At 35.6% G+C, this 15964-nt stretch overlaps 1 protein-coding gene across 1 annotated transcript in view; it reads left to right on the top strand.

Annotated features, from left to right (window-relative positions):
* The first annotated feature begins 11465 nt into the window (after nucleotides 1–11465).
* LOC149804683 (uncharacterized) overlaps nucleotides 11466–15964 on the top strand; it is a 99392-nt gene continuing 94893 nt past the window's right edge. The window contains exon 1 of the mRNA XM_089942983.1: nucleotides 11466–12095. Within this exon, the coding sequence (XP_089799109.1) occupies nucleotides 11829–12095 (267 nt within the window). The 5' untranslated portion in view covers nucleotides 11466–11828. The remainder of the gene's footprint in view (nucleotides 12096–15964) is intronic.

Raw genomic sequence — 15964 nt, 5'->3', positions numbered from 1 at the left:
TACAACAAAAAAGCTCTCAGTATATTCTGTTTACAAAAAATCTAATTTTCCTTATCAACCAGTCATGGCCAGCCAAACCCGTTTACACTCTTTTCTAGACTGGTTCCCATTTTTCAATTTCATTAGTACCGTGAGTCCTGACTGACCTATACAAGTGGAGAAATTCACGACGATGGAAGTAATACACATATGCTTTGGCAATCAAGAAATAGAATTAAATCAGTTATGTCCATTTGTTTCGCCACCGACGTTATCGTTGTATAAGTCGCAGCTGTGTCAGTTAAAGAAGTACCGAGTGTTTGTTTAAGATGTCACTATGTAGTACTGTCGTATTCAGTCATTATTTGTGATTTGGGTGGAGGCGAGGGAGTGGGTAAGGTGAGAAATTGTGGAATCGTATGATACGGGGGGGGGGGGGGGAGGGGGCGTGTGTGCGCCAGAGATGATATATTTGAATGACAGTTTGATCGACTGTGTTCTACCGTTATTTTACATTACGTTTTAACATTTCAAATATACCGATTTTCCTGTCATGGAGCATACCGGTCACAATTTTAAAATGCATTCATGAAACAGATGTACTCAGATCACAATTACTTTTCCGTGTGTCCAAAAAAAGTAAGAAAGTTCCTGAATTTTCAACAAACTAAATAGGATTAGATGTGATAAATGAAGGACATATCTGTGCGGCTAACACCAAACTAGTACCCCAACACTAGAGTCTAAGGACAAGGAACAATGAAGTCTAACATTACTAATGAGCTTATATCTAATTTGGGTTCATTTTTTTATTCATCCCCATCACAAATTTTACTATTGTCATTGTTCTTGACCAAGAAATTGGTTTGGTTCAAGATTTCTTTTTCAGTAATGGAAAAATAAAATATCAAATATAAAGGATTGTGTATAATAATAACATATAAAAGCTTATCTATAAACTAAGATAAAAGCTTCTTCCTAATGTCCTAATTCACATTAAATAATGCTTTATTAAAGCTGCTGTGATATATAGTGTTTATTACATGTATATTAAATGATACTTTAATAAAGCTGTTGTGTAACATAGCGTTTATTACGTGTATATTACATAATATTTTATTAAAGCTGCTGTATAACATGGTGCATATCACATGAATAGATTGAAAGGGAAAAGAACGACAGGAGAATTTCACATACTTCAGTAAGGAAACGAAATTATATTACAATTTACATTTATAAAAAGAACTATACAATGTTCCTTTCTGAATATATTTTTCAATTAAATATTCTGATGAAATTAGAATATCAGATGTGTTGATCTCATAATTTGTGAGATTCTTATTTATACAAAACCATCCCAACCCCATTACCCCAACACCCACTGATGCACCTAAATTCTGGAATTATTGACCACTACATTAATTTTTCGATTGTTGAAGTCTCTATCTTGAATGGTGTTGGAGGAGCTGAGGAACATTTCAATAACATTCACACACAGAGGATCGCGTAATCCACACCTCTTCTACAAAAAACCATTTTGGTAATTGCCTAACTAAACGACAAGTACACGAATTGAGATTACATCAAATGCCATCAGAATGACATTTCTTGTCTTCAAGCAGGTTATTTTGAATTTGATTTCTGCTTGGGATGACGAATTAATCTTGGGAGTAATCGGGTAATTCTTTAACGAAGAACGTGAATCCCAAAGCAGTCATACCATGGTGCGGATAGCAAACTTCTGCTTTGATGCACAGTCATCAAATGTGAAAGCATGGTGTTGTTATCCAGTCATCAAATGTGAAAGCATCGTGTTGTTATCCAGTCCACTGTGCAGCTGCATCTGTAAACCTTTCTGGCCACGAGTTCATCCTCGTCAAAACCAACAATTAGAATCGAAGTGCAGTCTACTGCATCAACTACGTTGTGTCTTCTACCTACCCCAAAAATGCCCATCTCATTTTTATCCAGTTCATCTGAATTCGATGGAAAACAAATATTTGTCTGTCGGCCTCACTATGAAATCCACCACTGCTTCAACGATGTTAACACATAAACCTTGGTTACAACATGGAGATCTCACACCTCAAAAATATATCTCCCTTTATAATGTGCTTCAGAATCACAAGGACCTGGGGGGGAAAAAAACATTTTTTTTTTTTACGGAGATATCTTTTTAATTCAAGTAATTTTCCTGAGGGTAAGTTGGATGGATTGGCTGCATGTATATGTTCTGTTCATGTTAAAACATGACGCATTACTGGCAATGGCAGTCATATGGTATGTGAACAAGATCATTCATGCAAAATAGAAATTCACTGATGAACAATAGTTTTAGAATAAACACATTTCCTCATGTACCAAGTGTGTGGCATAGGTTAAAATTAACTCTGCACTGAAAATTACTAAAACAATTTCACTAAAATACAGCATTTATCTTTGTCCATTTTGCAAAATTTGATAAAATTAATGTATTCTAGAGAGTCTGAAACTTTTTACGACACTTTCAAAATTCGTTACTGGGTCGAATGCAGCTAAAATGCATGCACAATATCTTTATCTAAAATTTATGCCACCCTTTTTGCCCCGACAGCAGTGAACAGTTAATTATAACAGCATGCATTAAAAACTTCTGCTCAAGCTTTTTCACGTTTTCATTTAAACATGAAGTGGATATAAAGAAAAAATATATGGTTGCTTAAAAATGTTATTGAATTTTTAGAATGGCTTTCATTTCCATCTATCATCAATTCCATAAAGATTAGACACTTAAAAAACGACTATTTCTGAACATGTTATAAACTAGGATCTATTGCTGTTGCTATGGGGTGTTTTTTTATATATCAGATTGGCTTTTTATCAATGTTAAGAAATCGTCCTTCGACATGTAAACGGATACGTATTTGTAGGAAATACTGCAAAAGGGGAGATAAATCCTGAGATCAAACAATCATTCTCATTCTCAAGTGCCGGCTGATTTCGGGTTGACTTCACATATTAGAGTTTGTTTTATAAACGTCCTATAATTTATTATCAAACTGAGAGCCTAGTTAAGGTAAGAGTATCTAGAAGGCTCTACTGCCAGGCAATAATTTCCAGGAAAATAATATGGAACCATTTGTTTTCTTTGTAACTGCTGAGCGTTTAGACAATCTTTGACATTTCTAGAGCTAGGAGATTTTAAAATTAGCAGCTGTGGTGGCCATATTGGATACAATATTGGCACCATTTTTATTTAGGGCAAACTCAACATCATTTGAAATTTTTGGTCAAAGCCCCATACCAATATGACATTCCATTCAAATTAGTAGCGATAAGCTATTTTCAATACGGCCGTCGTGTAGCGGCCATATTATTTGGTTCAGCGCACCATTGTGGTTAAAACTCCATATCAAGACGATTTTCCTTTAAGGAGTAGCAGTGATAGCAAGATTTTAAGTTGGATGTGTACGACGGCCATATTGGATGTCCTAGCGGCACATTTCATTTTGTACTAACTAGACATCATAAGACGTTTTGTAGTTAAATACCTATGTCAATATGAATTTTCTTTTAGATGAAGTAGCAATAACTAGATTTCAAAGATGACATACTGGATGTCTGGTTGGCTCGACATACGACGAATGTGCGTGCAAATTTTCAGGACACTCCATGAAATAGTTTACAAGCAGTACAAATTTGTGCTAACGGACGAGTGGATAACATATTACAATCAACAGGGCATCTCTTAATCTCATCTGATTTATAAACAGTACTACGCTGAGACAAAATAAAAAAAAGGGCAGTTTCAAATTTTGTTGTTTGTCTATTTTAAGGGGTGGGCTGGGGTGGGGTTGTGAGTGTGACGGAGGTTGTTCCTGTTTTTAATTTTTTTAGATTTGCTAATGAAATGGTAGTTCAATGCATTAGCAACTTCTTGGTCAATCCGTATTTCGTAAATAGCCGAGGTAGTCCAGATGACAACTATCAGTTTACATTCGAGGTAGGTCTCGGATTCGGCCAATGTGGGTATGTGAGAAATCTTACATGCAGCATCTCGTGGGTCGGGGTTTTGCCGGGTTCTTCCTCCACCATTTACATTTGTCGCTGAAAAATGGCGTCAAACCCTACGACATCATTCGAGGTATGATCAGTAGGACTGACCGCGAATTTACGAATGGCCACTTTCAAATACCCTCAAACCTGTCGTTATTATTAAGTCTTAATAACTTCATCAACGTCGCAATGACTACATTACAAATCATACAGGTCATGTAGGCATTCGGAACAGGGTATTTCACGTATAGATGTAATTTTTGAGAATCTGATTACACACACACACACACACACACACACATATATATATATATATATATATATATATATATATATATATATATATATATATATATATATATATATATATATATATATATATATAACTGGCTACTATATATATATATATATATATATATATATATATATATATATATATATATATATATATATATATATATATATATAACTGGCTACTATTTAGACGATCAATATACCTTGGAAACTATTATATGAACGCCATGAGAAATATGTACGAATAAATCAATGCTAATCAATCAAAGTACGTGGATTTTTTCAGACGACTGAAGCAAGGATGTATGATGCAGTGTAATTGAATGTCGCAGTATGATGTCACAATGAAAGCGCGGCGTACTAGGAGCTTTTTCAACTACCCCCTGCACTGGCAACGATTAGACCCAACGTCCGCTTCTATTGAAGGTGTTTAGTTTTAGGCTACAATTGTCATAATTAGACAGCGGTTGATCAGTTTTCGTCTGGAAGTTGTGCAATTAAAACTTCGGTACAGATCTGACACTCAACTATCAAGAATAATATAAAACAGACGCTGCCAAAAATACTTTAGTATTACATTTTAGACCAATAATGTTGTATTTAGAATCTGTAAAGGAGCTTACATGAGTACGTTGAAGCACTCTTTGGATGACATGGCATCACTAACACGAACGTAAGCAACAGTTCCAGACTAAAGAAACCTAACGATATCGTCAGTAGTTTACTTAAAAAGTTACATGAATGACATTAAAATTAAAAGTGCAAGCTTTTAATTTATTGTTGAAACGTAGTGGTGTGGTGTTCGGAGTGCTCTGGGAGAGGTAGTACCTGGGGAGGGGGGGGGGCACGTCGTGCTTCTTCGGGAGTAGTTCGTCCACTTTTGGTCCCCACCAGGTGCTCAGCACTCACATGTGGCTTCAAGCAGCTGTAGCATGCGCAGCAGCCACATTACGGGCAACGGCTTCGACTGGGCAGCTAAACCAGGTTGAGGGTAGCCGACGGGCCTCAAACCCTCGGTGACTTAGGAGCTGGCCTATCCTTGCATGCAAAAGACAGACTGGGCGGAAGAGATCAACTGAGTGATCCAACGGCCACTTTTGATTTGTAAACAAATCATGTACACTCGTGTAAGAGGCGCTTTACGTTGTAGTTGTTTAAATTTGTTTCTGAATGAACTAAAACAGATGTTTCGTGGACTGCCACGTACCAGCTGCTTTGGCACATTCCGCGTTAAATTTGTTGATACAATGTTTCGGATTTAGGCGAGCTACATTATACAACAGACGCAAGAAAGGGTCCTTACAAATAGCATACAAGCGACAAGTCATATACTGTCTTCTTTAGCTGGTGATAAGAATGGCAACCAAATATATTTACAGTTTTAAATCCTGAATTTCCTCAAAATGTACTTTCTTAGTTCTGCAAATCCGAATTACGTGAGCCATGTCATAGGTCTCAATCTTGATTACACATTTCGAAATTGTACTGTAATTTCGATGATAAGTGCAACTACATCCTCCTTACTGCACTCAAAATGAAATAAGCATTAAATTCGATAGCGTCTTTTTGATAATTGCAATTGAAAGACTTCATATTTTCCCCACATTATAATCTCAAACATTCAGTGGCAGAAACAGAAGCACATTTGCAGATGTCAACACGCTTCTCCCTCGCTTCTTCAGTCCCATGTATTTCATGTGGAATTGACACATATAAATCCAGTCCATAATCACGAAATTTCGTAGAATCGAAAATGATAACAAAATCTATTCATTCCACATCAAACGGAAAAGTTGTTGCAATGCGCATTCATTCACAATATGACTCCAAATTTCAATTTTAACATGACACGCCATTTTCTTTCGAAAGTTATGTCGAGCGCGCGGCTAAGTTCAAATTTATCGGGGCGGAGTTATGTGCGCAGTAGTAATGTTGTTGTTGTGTAATGATGAATATGCGCTTGTGTATTTAGTTTGGAATGCGGCATACATTCAGTTACTTTGTTTCGTGTAGCGTATTTTGTTAAGATAATTAAGCATTAGGTAGAATTTTAAAAAGGTAATAAAAAGGTTGCTGCATTTGTATGGAAAAATATAAACTTATTTTGTCGGATGGATATACTGCACTCCCAAGGTCGTGCAGTATTTCCATTCGAAAAACTCGTTCATATTTTCCATACAGATGCAGTAACCTATAAGTCCTAATCAGTCTTACATAGGTTCAGTCCCCCAATGACGTCACAAGGACTCGAGTAAATGACATTGTCAGGGGGATATTATAACATGTACATTTAAATTAAATATCTCGATAAATGTTGATTGCATCGGAAGGAGATTTTCAGATATCGCACAAATCGTTACACTTAATAATTTAAGGTACTTAATAAGTGAACTTTAAGGGTATAACAGCAATGGGACATTCATAATTGCTGAAAATAAAACTAATGATCAAAAACGGAGGAATCGGCATCAAACGACTTGCAAACGACAGTTCACATAAACTAAAGTAAACTCATTAATAAGAAATACATGTTTAAAAATGACTTTAGAAGGTTGTATTGAACGTTCATCTTGTCTGTTTTCGAGAAATATTACGAACGAGAAAGGATTCATGTCATAGCAATAATGGCAAATTGTGAATTGTGCATTTAATTAATTTTACGATAAAAATTTCCGTCTATGTCGTACATTAAAAATGAGTTACTTGGGTAAGCAGGAAAAGGACAGTACAAAACGAACGAATTTCATACGTGGACAAATCATAACTAAAAAATATAAACGTAAAGGCTAGTTAAGGGTAATTATTAATTTATTAAAAACTACGTGGATTTATTTGCTTGATAACGATTTAGTATTGTTTGTTGAAATAAAGTGGAGGAACTGACTGAAAATGTTATAAATCATGAATTACACCCTAATTGTTTACCCGTTCTAAATATTGATTTATTCATGCTGCATTGAACCTTTCACTGAACCTTTTCCCTCAATTATGCTGTCCAATCGTCATCTGGTTACGTGTTAGGCTGTCCAATCATCATCTGGTCACGTGTTAGGCTGCCCAATCATCAAATGTTTACTTCTGGTATAATGAGTTTGCTTTCATTATCTAACATAGTTTGGTCAGATTTCTCCTTTCTTATTTGCAAGATAAACTTGCGATACTGATTGTTTATATATTGTCACCATGCACAGATAGATAATATGTTCAATTATTCATCATTCAAACAATCATGCTGTGTTCAATTATCACTATTTCATGTACAGGAGACTGTAAATTAGTAAAAATTTATAATTTTTCTCCGCCAACCGTCCACCTCCTCGGTCCATCTCTGTCACAGTATTTCGTTTATCATTATTCGACCATATATGTAAAAACAATAATCACAAATATGTGCAAAAAATCACTGTGCACATCAATAGTCAAATAATTGTCATTCCAAGACAGTATAAATCTGCTATAAAGTATCACTGAATACCATAATTTTCAAAGAGCGTCGATTACTTTCGCGGGCATTTAATGTTTTCTTTGCTTAAAAATATATATACCTGGGTTTGCTGTGGGACCTACATTAATGTCCTCATTGCATCCTTTGGATTTATTTATGTCCTTCTGATGACGTAGGATGCCCTGTATCCATGATGTGGACCTAATTTATGCTCCCTTAACGGGGTCAAATGGGTTGAGGATGTAACGTCCGATTTTTTCCAACCATATCTGCCTTTTCACAAAGCAGTAAACGCGTCAGGTTGGTTTTACTTTTCTTAGCAAAGAATGGAGGATAACTAACAAATTATTTTTGTGATTTTTCTTTTAGTGCATCGTTTCTGACAGAACACCTGCTGCAGGATACGAAACTTTTACAGGATAATGAACTGATCTGCATAAATCTAGTCAGCAAAGTAGTTGGTAACCTGTTACATGAATCTTTACTCTGTGTGTTTTGGCTCTGGGTGGATGTGGAAACTGATGCGCATACATTTTCACCAGAGTGAAATACATATAAAACTAACACGTTCACCAACATCGAGTGTGTTGTGATTTGGCAATGTGGCTAAAATGACGTGTGAATGTTAACAGGTGCAGAGGTATTAAAGTAACGACCCATACCTTAAAAAGGAAAATATATCATACTACAAATGACGTGTTAACATTAGAAAGCCTATTCTTTAAAATGCAATGATTTCAGTTGTTAAAATACAGTATAATGATTAGCTCTACTGCCGTCCTAAATACAGTATAATGATTAGCTCTACTGCCTTGCCAAATACAGTATAATGATTAGCTCTACTGCCGTCCTAAATACAGTATAATGATTAGCATTACTGACATTCCCATTACAGTACAATGATTAGCACTGTTGACACTGTGATGATTATCACTACTGGCATTTCAAATACAGTATAATGATTAGAACTAATGACATTTCAAATACAGTATAAAATGATTAGCACTAATGACATTCAACATACAGTATAATGACTATTGCTATTGACATTCCAATTACAGTATAATGATTAGCACTAATGACATTCAACATACAGTATAATGATTAAAACTATTGACATTCAAAAAACAATATAATGATTAGCACTACTGACATTTCAAATGCAATATAAAGATTCGCACTGTTGACATTCAAAATACATTATAATGATTAGCACTAATGACATTCAAAATACAATATAATGATTAGCACTCCTGACATTCCAAATACAATATAATAATTAGCACTACTGACATTCCTAATACATTATAGTGATTAGCACTAACGTAATGACATTCCAAATTTAGATAGATGATTAGCATTACTGACATTATACAAAAAAAAGTGTAGAATGACTAGCACTACTGATATTCCAAATACAGTATAATTAGCACTCCTGACATTCCAAATACAGTATAATGATTAGCACTAATGTAACGACATTCCAAATTAAGATAAATTATTAACATTACTGACATTATAAAAAAACCCAGTATAATGATTAGCACTATTGACATTCCAAATATAGTATAATAATTAGGACTACTGACATGACATTCCAAATACAGTATAACGATTAGCATTACTGATATTCCAAATACAGTATAATAATTAGCACTACTGACATGACATTCCAAATACAGAATAACGATTAACATTACTGACATTCCAAATGCAGTATAATGATTAGTATTGTTGACATTCCAAATACACTATAATGATTAGCACTAATATAATGACATTCCAAATAAAGAGGAATGATTAGTACTAATGGCATTCTAAATACAGTATAATGATTAGCCCTACTGTACTGACATTCGAAATACAGTATAATAATGAGCACTACTGAAATTCCAAATACAGTACAAAGACTAGCAATGTCGTCATTCCAATATATAGTATAGTGGTTAGCACTGTTGTCATTCCAAATACAGTATAATGATCAGCATTACTGTACTGACATTCCAAATACAGTAAAATGATTAGCGCTACTGTACTGACATTCCCAATAGAGTATAATAATGAGCACTGTTGAAATTCCAATGACAGTACAAAGACTAGCAATGTCGTCATTCCAATATACAGTATAGTGGTTAGCACTGTTGTTATTCCAAATACAGTATAATGATCAGCATTACTGTACTGACATTCCAAATATAGTGAAATGATTAGCGCTACTGTACTGACATTCCAAATACAGTATAATAATGAGCACTGTTGAAATTCCAATGACAGTAGAATGACTAGCACTGTTGTCATTCTAAATACAGTATAGTGACTAGAACTGTTGTCATTCCAAATACAGTATAGTGACTAGAACTGTTGTCATTCCAAATACAGTATAATGACTAGCACTGTTGACATTCCAAATACAGTATAATGACTAGTACTGTTGACATTCCAAATACAGCATTATGACTAGCCCTGTTTTCATTCCAAATACAGTATAATGATTAGCCCTGGTTTCATTCCAGATACATTATAATTATTTGTATAATGATTAGCAATATTGACATTCCAACTACAGGATAATGATTAAAACTATTGACATTCCAAATACAGTATAATGATTAGCACTATGACATTCCAAATACAGTATAATGATTAGCAATATTGACATTCCAACTACAGGATAATGATTAAAACTATTGACATTCCAAATACAGTATAATGATTAGCACTATTGGCATTCCAATTACAGTATAATGACTAGCACTGTTGTCATTCCAAATACAATATAATGATTAGCACTACTGACATTGCAAATACAGTATAATGACTAGCACTGTTGTCATTCCAAATACAGTATAATGATTAGCACTATTGACATTTCAATTACAGTATAATGACTAGTACTGTTGTCATTCCAAATACAATATAATGATTAGCACTACTGACAATCCAAATACAGGATAATGACTAGCACTGTTGTCATTCCAAATACAGTATAATGATTAGTACCAGTGACATTCCAAATACACTATAATAATTAGCACTATTGGCATTTCAGATACAGTATAATGATTAGAACTACTGACAATCAAAATACATGTACACTGTAAAGATTAGAAATACTGACATCATTCTAACAAACATAGAATGCCTGGAAGGAGATGTCTTACACGTGAACAGTACTATAACGGTATGTATTTATGTTCAAGCAGGCAAGGCAAGAGCTCTAAGTACAATTTTTTTTTATCTTTTCTTCATATATTACTATTATAAGAAAGTTTCAGTCGAATTCAGCAAATGGTGAACCTCCAATAAAATGTTCACGTTGACAATGAGGCTACCGAAAAATAAATATAAGCAGGCAAGACTAAATACTTTAAACTACATGCAATTATGTATTATCTAAGCTGCAGACTAAATTTTATCGTCTAAAATAACATATTATGGTAAAACTGTTCTCTCTCTCTCTCTCTCTCTCTCTGAGGTTTGATATTCATACAGCTGTCCATTGATTTAAGGTCGCGTATCCATGCATATCTGAACTTCAGGAAAATCGATTACTTATTCAGATTTGTACCGATCTCATCGCTGCACCCATCGACATTCTGGCAGATTCAGTTGGTGCCATTTGTTGACCGACGCCTTGCTGATTAGATTCAATCTATGATGAGATGAGGCAGAAATGTCAAAGTGGTACGGTAATGTAGGCACGAATCGGGATTTCTCTGAGTATGTCTCCCGAGAGGGCTGCTGAACAGCGCTGAGAGAGAAGAAATAGACTTTAAAGATGTAGGAACCAATGCTTTATTCCCAGCCTCCCAAGGCACACGTTGGCAGTGGGGAGGTATCGAATTGCGCAGAAACCAAATTACTTCAGGAGAGAGAAAGGCAAACTATGCCTGCCAATCTCACTAGTTGTTTATTTCTCTGTTGCAGCATTTACACGATTGTTTCGGATAAGTTAGGTCAGACTTGTGTTCCACGCTTGTGTGCAGTCTTGTAGTGTAACGGATATTTTTCATTGGCATTCAGTCGGACATCAGGATTAATAGACTCTCTGAAGCGGGGGACAGAACTAAATATAATGGATAACCAACCTTATGATAACGTTGAATTTCCTATACGACGTCCTCCAACCGGCACGGGAACATGGCCGGGCCCAGGAGGGACTCAAGTTAGACCGGTGATAACCCAACAGGCCCATCAGACCTATAAGGACAAAACAGGGAAAAGGCTGGCTCCTGTGGTGGAGGCACGTGAGGGCCACGAGGTCACAGAAGATGAGACAGAGGTTCCAAAAGTGGAAGACCAGAGACGGGAAATTATACTGACAACACAAGAAACAAAATCTGTAAGTATTTTCTATATATTGTTTATGTCAGCAGACATTATAGGGTAAGCTCTTTCAAGGCCAAGAAACAGTCTTTTAAGGTACGTTTACCCCAAGAAAGGAATTGGATTATTTAAAAATTGATAAGCGGTGCTTACTGAGATGGTACCTGCGTATCATCGACAATCGTGTCTTGTGGATGCCGTTGAGACATAATGACGTTTAAAAAAAATGCAATAAGAGGCGGCAAGGACTAGTTTTTGTTTCAGATTTACCTGTATTTTTAGCAATGAAGATTATTAGTTCGTGTGAACAATAAAGTATCCTGTAGCATTGGCATGGCTTTAATACGTATGTATTGTTGCAAGTCTAGTAAATACATAAACTGGCTTAAATTATAAATTTATTCAAAATATGAATATCCCAGACTTTAATTCTGTTAAACCACTTCAAAAGCGTGCATAGTTTTACTCAGTATTAACAGATGTGATAGAATCGTGTGCCACTTTCCAATGAATGTCAAATATTCAATAAGACAAGCGACTTACAGTCTTCATATATTCTTGACAGGTTTTCACAGTTTATGGATTCGAAATTTCCCAAATTTCTCTCAATTATCAAACTACTACGTAAGGTTATGAATCAACAGCAGGATATCATGGGGGTAACGCCCTTCACGAAACATTTCTCATAACGAAATCGTGTAAGAATGTCGAATTTTCCATGTGTACTGTATGAGACTAACTTAGAAGTGAAACGAATCACCTTACCTAGGGCATAAAACATCACCTTCTCGCTAGTGGTTTGCAGAAATATGGTTCTCAGTGCCCGTAAGAATAATTTAGAATTGTTGATTCTCTGGAGAAATTGATTCATTATGCGTATTTTGTAAACAACGTATTTTGTAAACAAGCTAAAGCTGTGAGAGCGCATTGTTGTAATTCATTTTAAGTTTTAAACAAAATATTTTGAAAATTGAGAGGTAAAAGATGAATATTAATGCCATAAAACATTTGCCTCCAACGTTGATTTAAAAATAAATATTGTTTTCTTCTATTTTAACACGTCACTTCATCGAACTTGCATGCAAGATTCGTGAAGAAAATTTACATGTGTGGCTCTCAGTCAATTGGAAAATGTATTGTTGCTAATTTTAAATCAGTAATTTATTTAATTTATCCATTTTCAGAATTCATAATTTAAAATAAAAGTTTCCTTTATATAGGGGCGCCCGCAGAATTATTGTCGGGGTGGTGGGCAAAGGGGTAATCTATTAAGTTCTAGGAATGTAGGCCAAAAGATGTTTAGAGTTTCAATTCGGGGTGGAGTGGTGTAATGCCCCTCCCATATGTGCTAGCTTCCATTCCTACATCATAGCAGAAATAGATCTTGTCATGAACTTTATTTTGTCACTATTTATCATTGACTTTATAATCATTTTATCAGACTGGAGGGGGAAAGCTGATGCGTCTTTTGGTACCTATTTTACCAGCATATTAAATCTGAATTTAAACAGGAAATGTTGAAATATAATTTTGTTCAACAGAAGAATGTTGCTACTAAATTCGGCGTGTGACCTGGATATGCACAGCTACGTTTCCAACTCTGACGGCAAACTCACCTATACAGTGGTTTTGAACTTACCACCAAGATGACTACTGCGGACCTCGTTTGAACATCGAAAGTGAACGGCTGATATCTGGCAACTCTGGAGTTTCTAGTCCCTTTGATATACAAGCTAGAGTCACTATACTATGTAGCATTGCCTTCAAGAGCATTTTCAATGAATATAAAATCCATTGAGAGACAAAGTTACACCTTTTTGACCAGAAATGTGAACTATGTGCCTTGATATTTTGATAAATATTCGGGTAAATTCTAGTCCTTTAGATTAGCCCCTTCCCCGCCCCCAAATCTGCTGATACCGATGGACGCGCTATGGTTCAGATATCACCTGTTCATTAAAATATGCAACTGCTGCATGCAAATCTGTCCGAAACACGCTGGTATTTGATAACAACAGTAGGTAGCCTCGAAGTTCAAAATAACCACAGGGCATATGGTTGTCTTATCCCACGTTGATGCAGAAGTCGTCAAACATAGGACTGGATCCAGAAGCTTTCTGTACATATCGCCAAAAGAACCCTTCAACCAACGGTAGCTCATGAGAGCGAGAAATAACTATAAGTATCTCAAACGTACAGAGCTATTTTGTAGACTATATGCCTGCAAACAATTCTTCCATTTTATGAATAGGTTATATCAGCCCCACAAATAGTCCATCATTACGGATTTGGGGTCGGATGTATTGGACTAAGTAAAGGCACAATTGTTTGGCAGCAAGATTGAATGGCACATGATTTCTAGTCATTGCTATTAGTTGGCACCATATAACCACTATTGTGCTGAGGTGATGTTAAACGATAATACATGCATACATCTATAATACATACACAGACACACACACACACACACACACACATACATAGATACATACATAATACATACTTTCATACATACATACACACATACATACATACATACTGAGAGGACGCTGCGACAAACAAATTGCTTCATTAAACTTTTTTTGTTGTCCGGACTTGCTGCTGACTTTATTTATGATTGTAAAATGGAGATTGCTACTTTTAATTAGCCGAACTAACATTAACAAAATAATTGATTTCATTATTTAGGCACAACCATTTTTAAGGATACAAGCACCCCTGGTAATGTTTTGTTTGTTAGATGATGGTTAATCAATTATAGATTGCGGTGATTCACATCATAGCCACACACACACACACACACACACACACACCACTCTAACATATAATGGATACTTTAATGAGTATAACATACTCCAATAAGGCGCAGACTTTTGTATTTAGTCTGTTGACAAAAATAACTAGATACACGTGTTCAAGAATATGACTTAGTCAACACGTTAATCACCACATGCACACTAGTACGCTAATTACCATATGTGCAATAGTACGCTGATAACCACAAGGGCAATATGATTCTAATCACTACATATGCAATAGTATGATAATTACCACATGGGCAATAGGATGCTAATCACTGCATGGGCAATAGTATGTTAATTACCACATGGGCAATAGAATGCCAATCCCTACATGGGAAACAGTATATTAATTACCACATGGGCAATAAGATGCTAATCACAACATGGGCACTAGTATGCTAATTACCACATGGGCAATGACACGCGAAACAAAAACTGATATATTGTTTGAGACTTTTCTGTAACAGCTTATGGAGTTGAACAATCAGAAATTTCAAAATGTGGGCGGACGTCACAAAACACTCATCCTCAAATAGCTTAGGACACATGGGGGGGGGGTTGCTCTCCATCATAAACCTTACTCGATTCCAAAAATCGGACAAAATAAACAGCCTGAAGAATAAAAAAAAAGTCTGAGGTAAAACTCACTATTCCAAATGTTAACCATTTTTTTTAGCTGTGGGACAGTATTTTTCCTTTATCGTACCGTCTTCAGGTTAATTTTCTCCCACAAAATAAATAGATATAAAGGCAAACGTATAGGTGTATTCTCAGCCGTTTGAAATATAGACTTCGCTAGGTTACACATGCGCAATAAATGTCAACACGCAAAGCCGTATGGTCGGATATCATGTGCGTTCTTTCTTGAATTCGACAGATCATATGTTCACTTCAATACGGGCAAAGTACTTTCACCATTACTAGTGGAGCATTTTGTCAGAACACCCTTTCTTTTAGCACGTGACCTGTTATGCCGTTAAATACAAACATTAGATTAGACCCAATGTTTCTGTAATTACTGCCTTAGAGCGTTTCTTATCTTATAAACCTTTTCCAACACCGCAAGCTTGTTCAATCGGCATCA

This window comes from Sinohyriopsis cumingii, chromosome 2 (assembly GCF_028554795.1).
Source record: "Sinohyriopsis cumingii isolate HCF-2022 chromosome 2, ASM2855479v2, whole genome shotgun sequence".
NCBI lineage: Eukaryota > Metazoa > Mollusca > Bivalvia > Unionida > Unionidae > Sinohyriopsis > Sinohyriopsis cumingii.
Note: the sequence above shows the minus strand (reverse complement) of the source record. Positions and strands in the feature narration are given on the sequence as shown.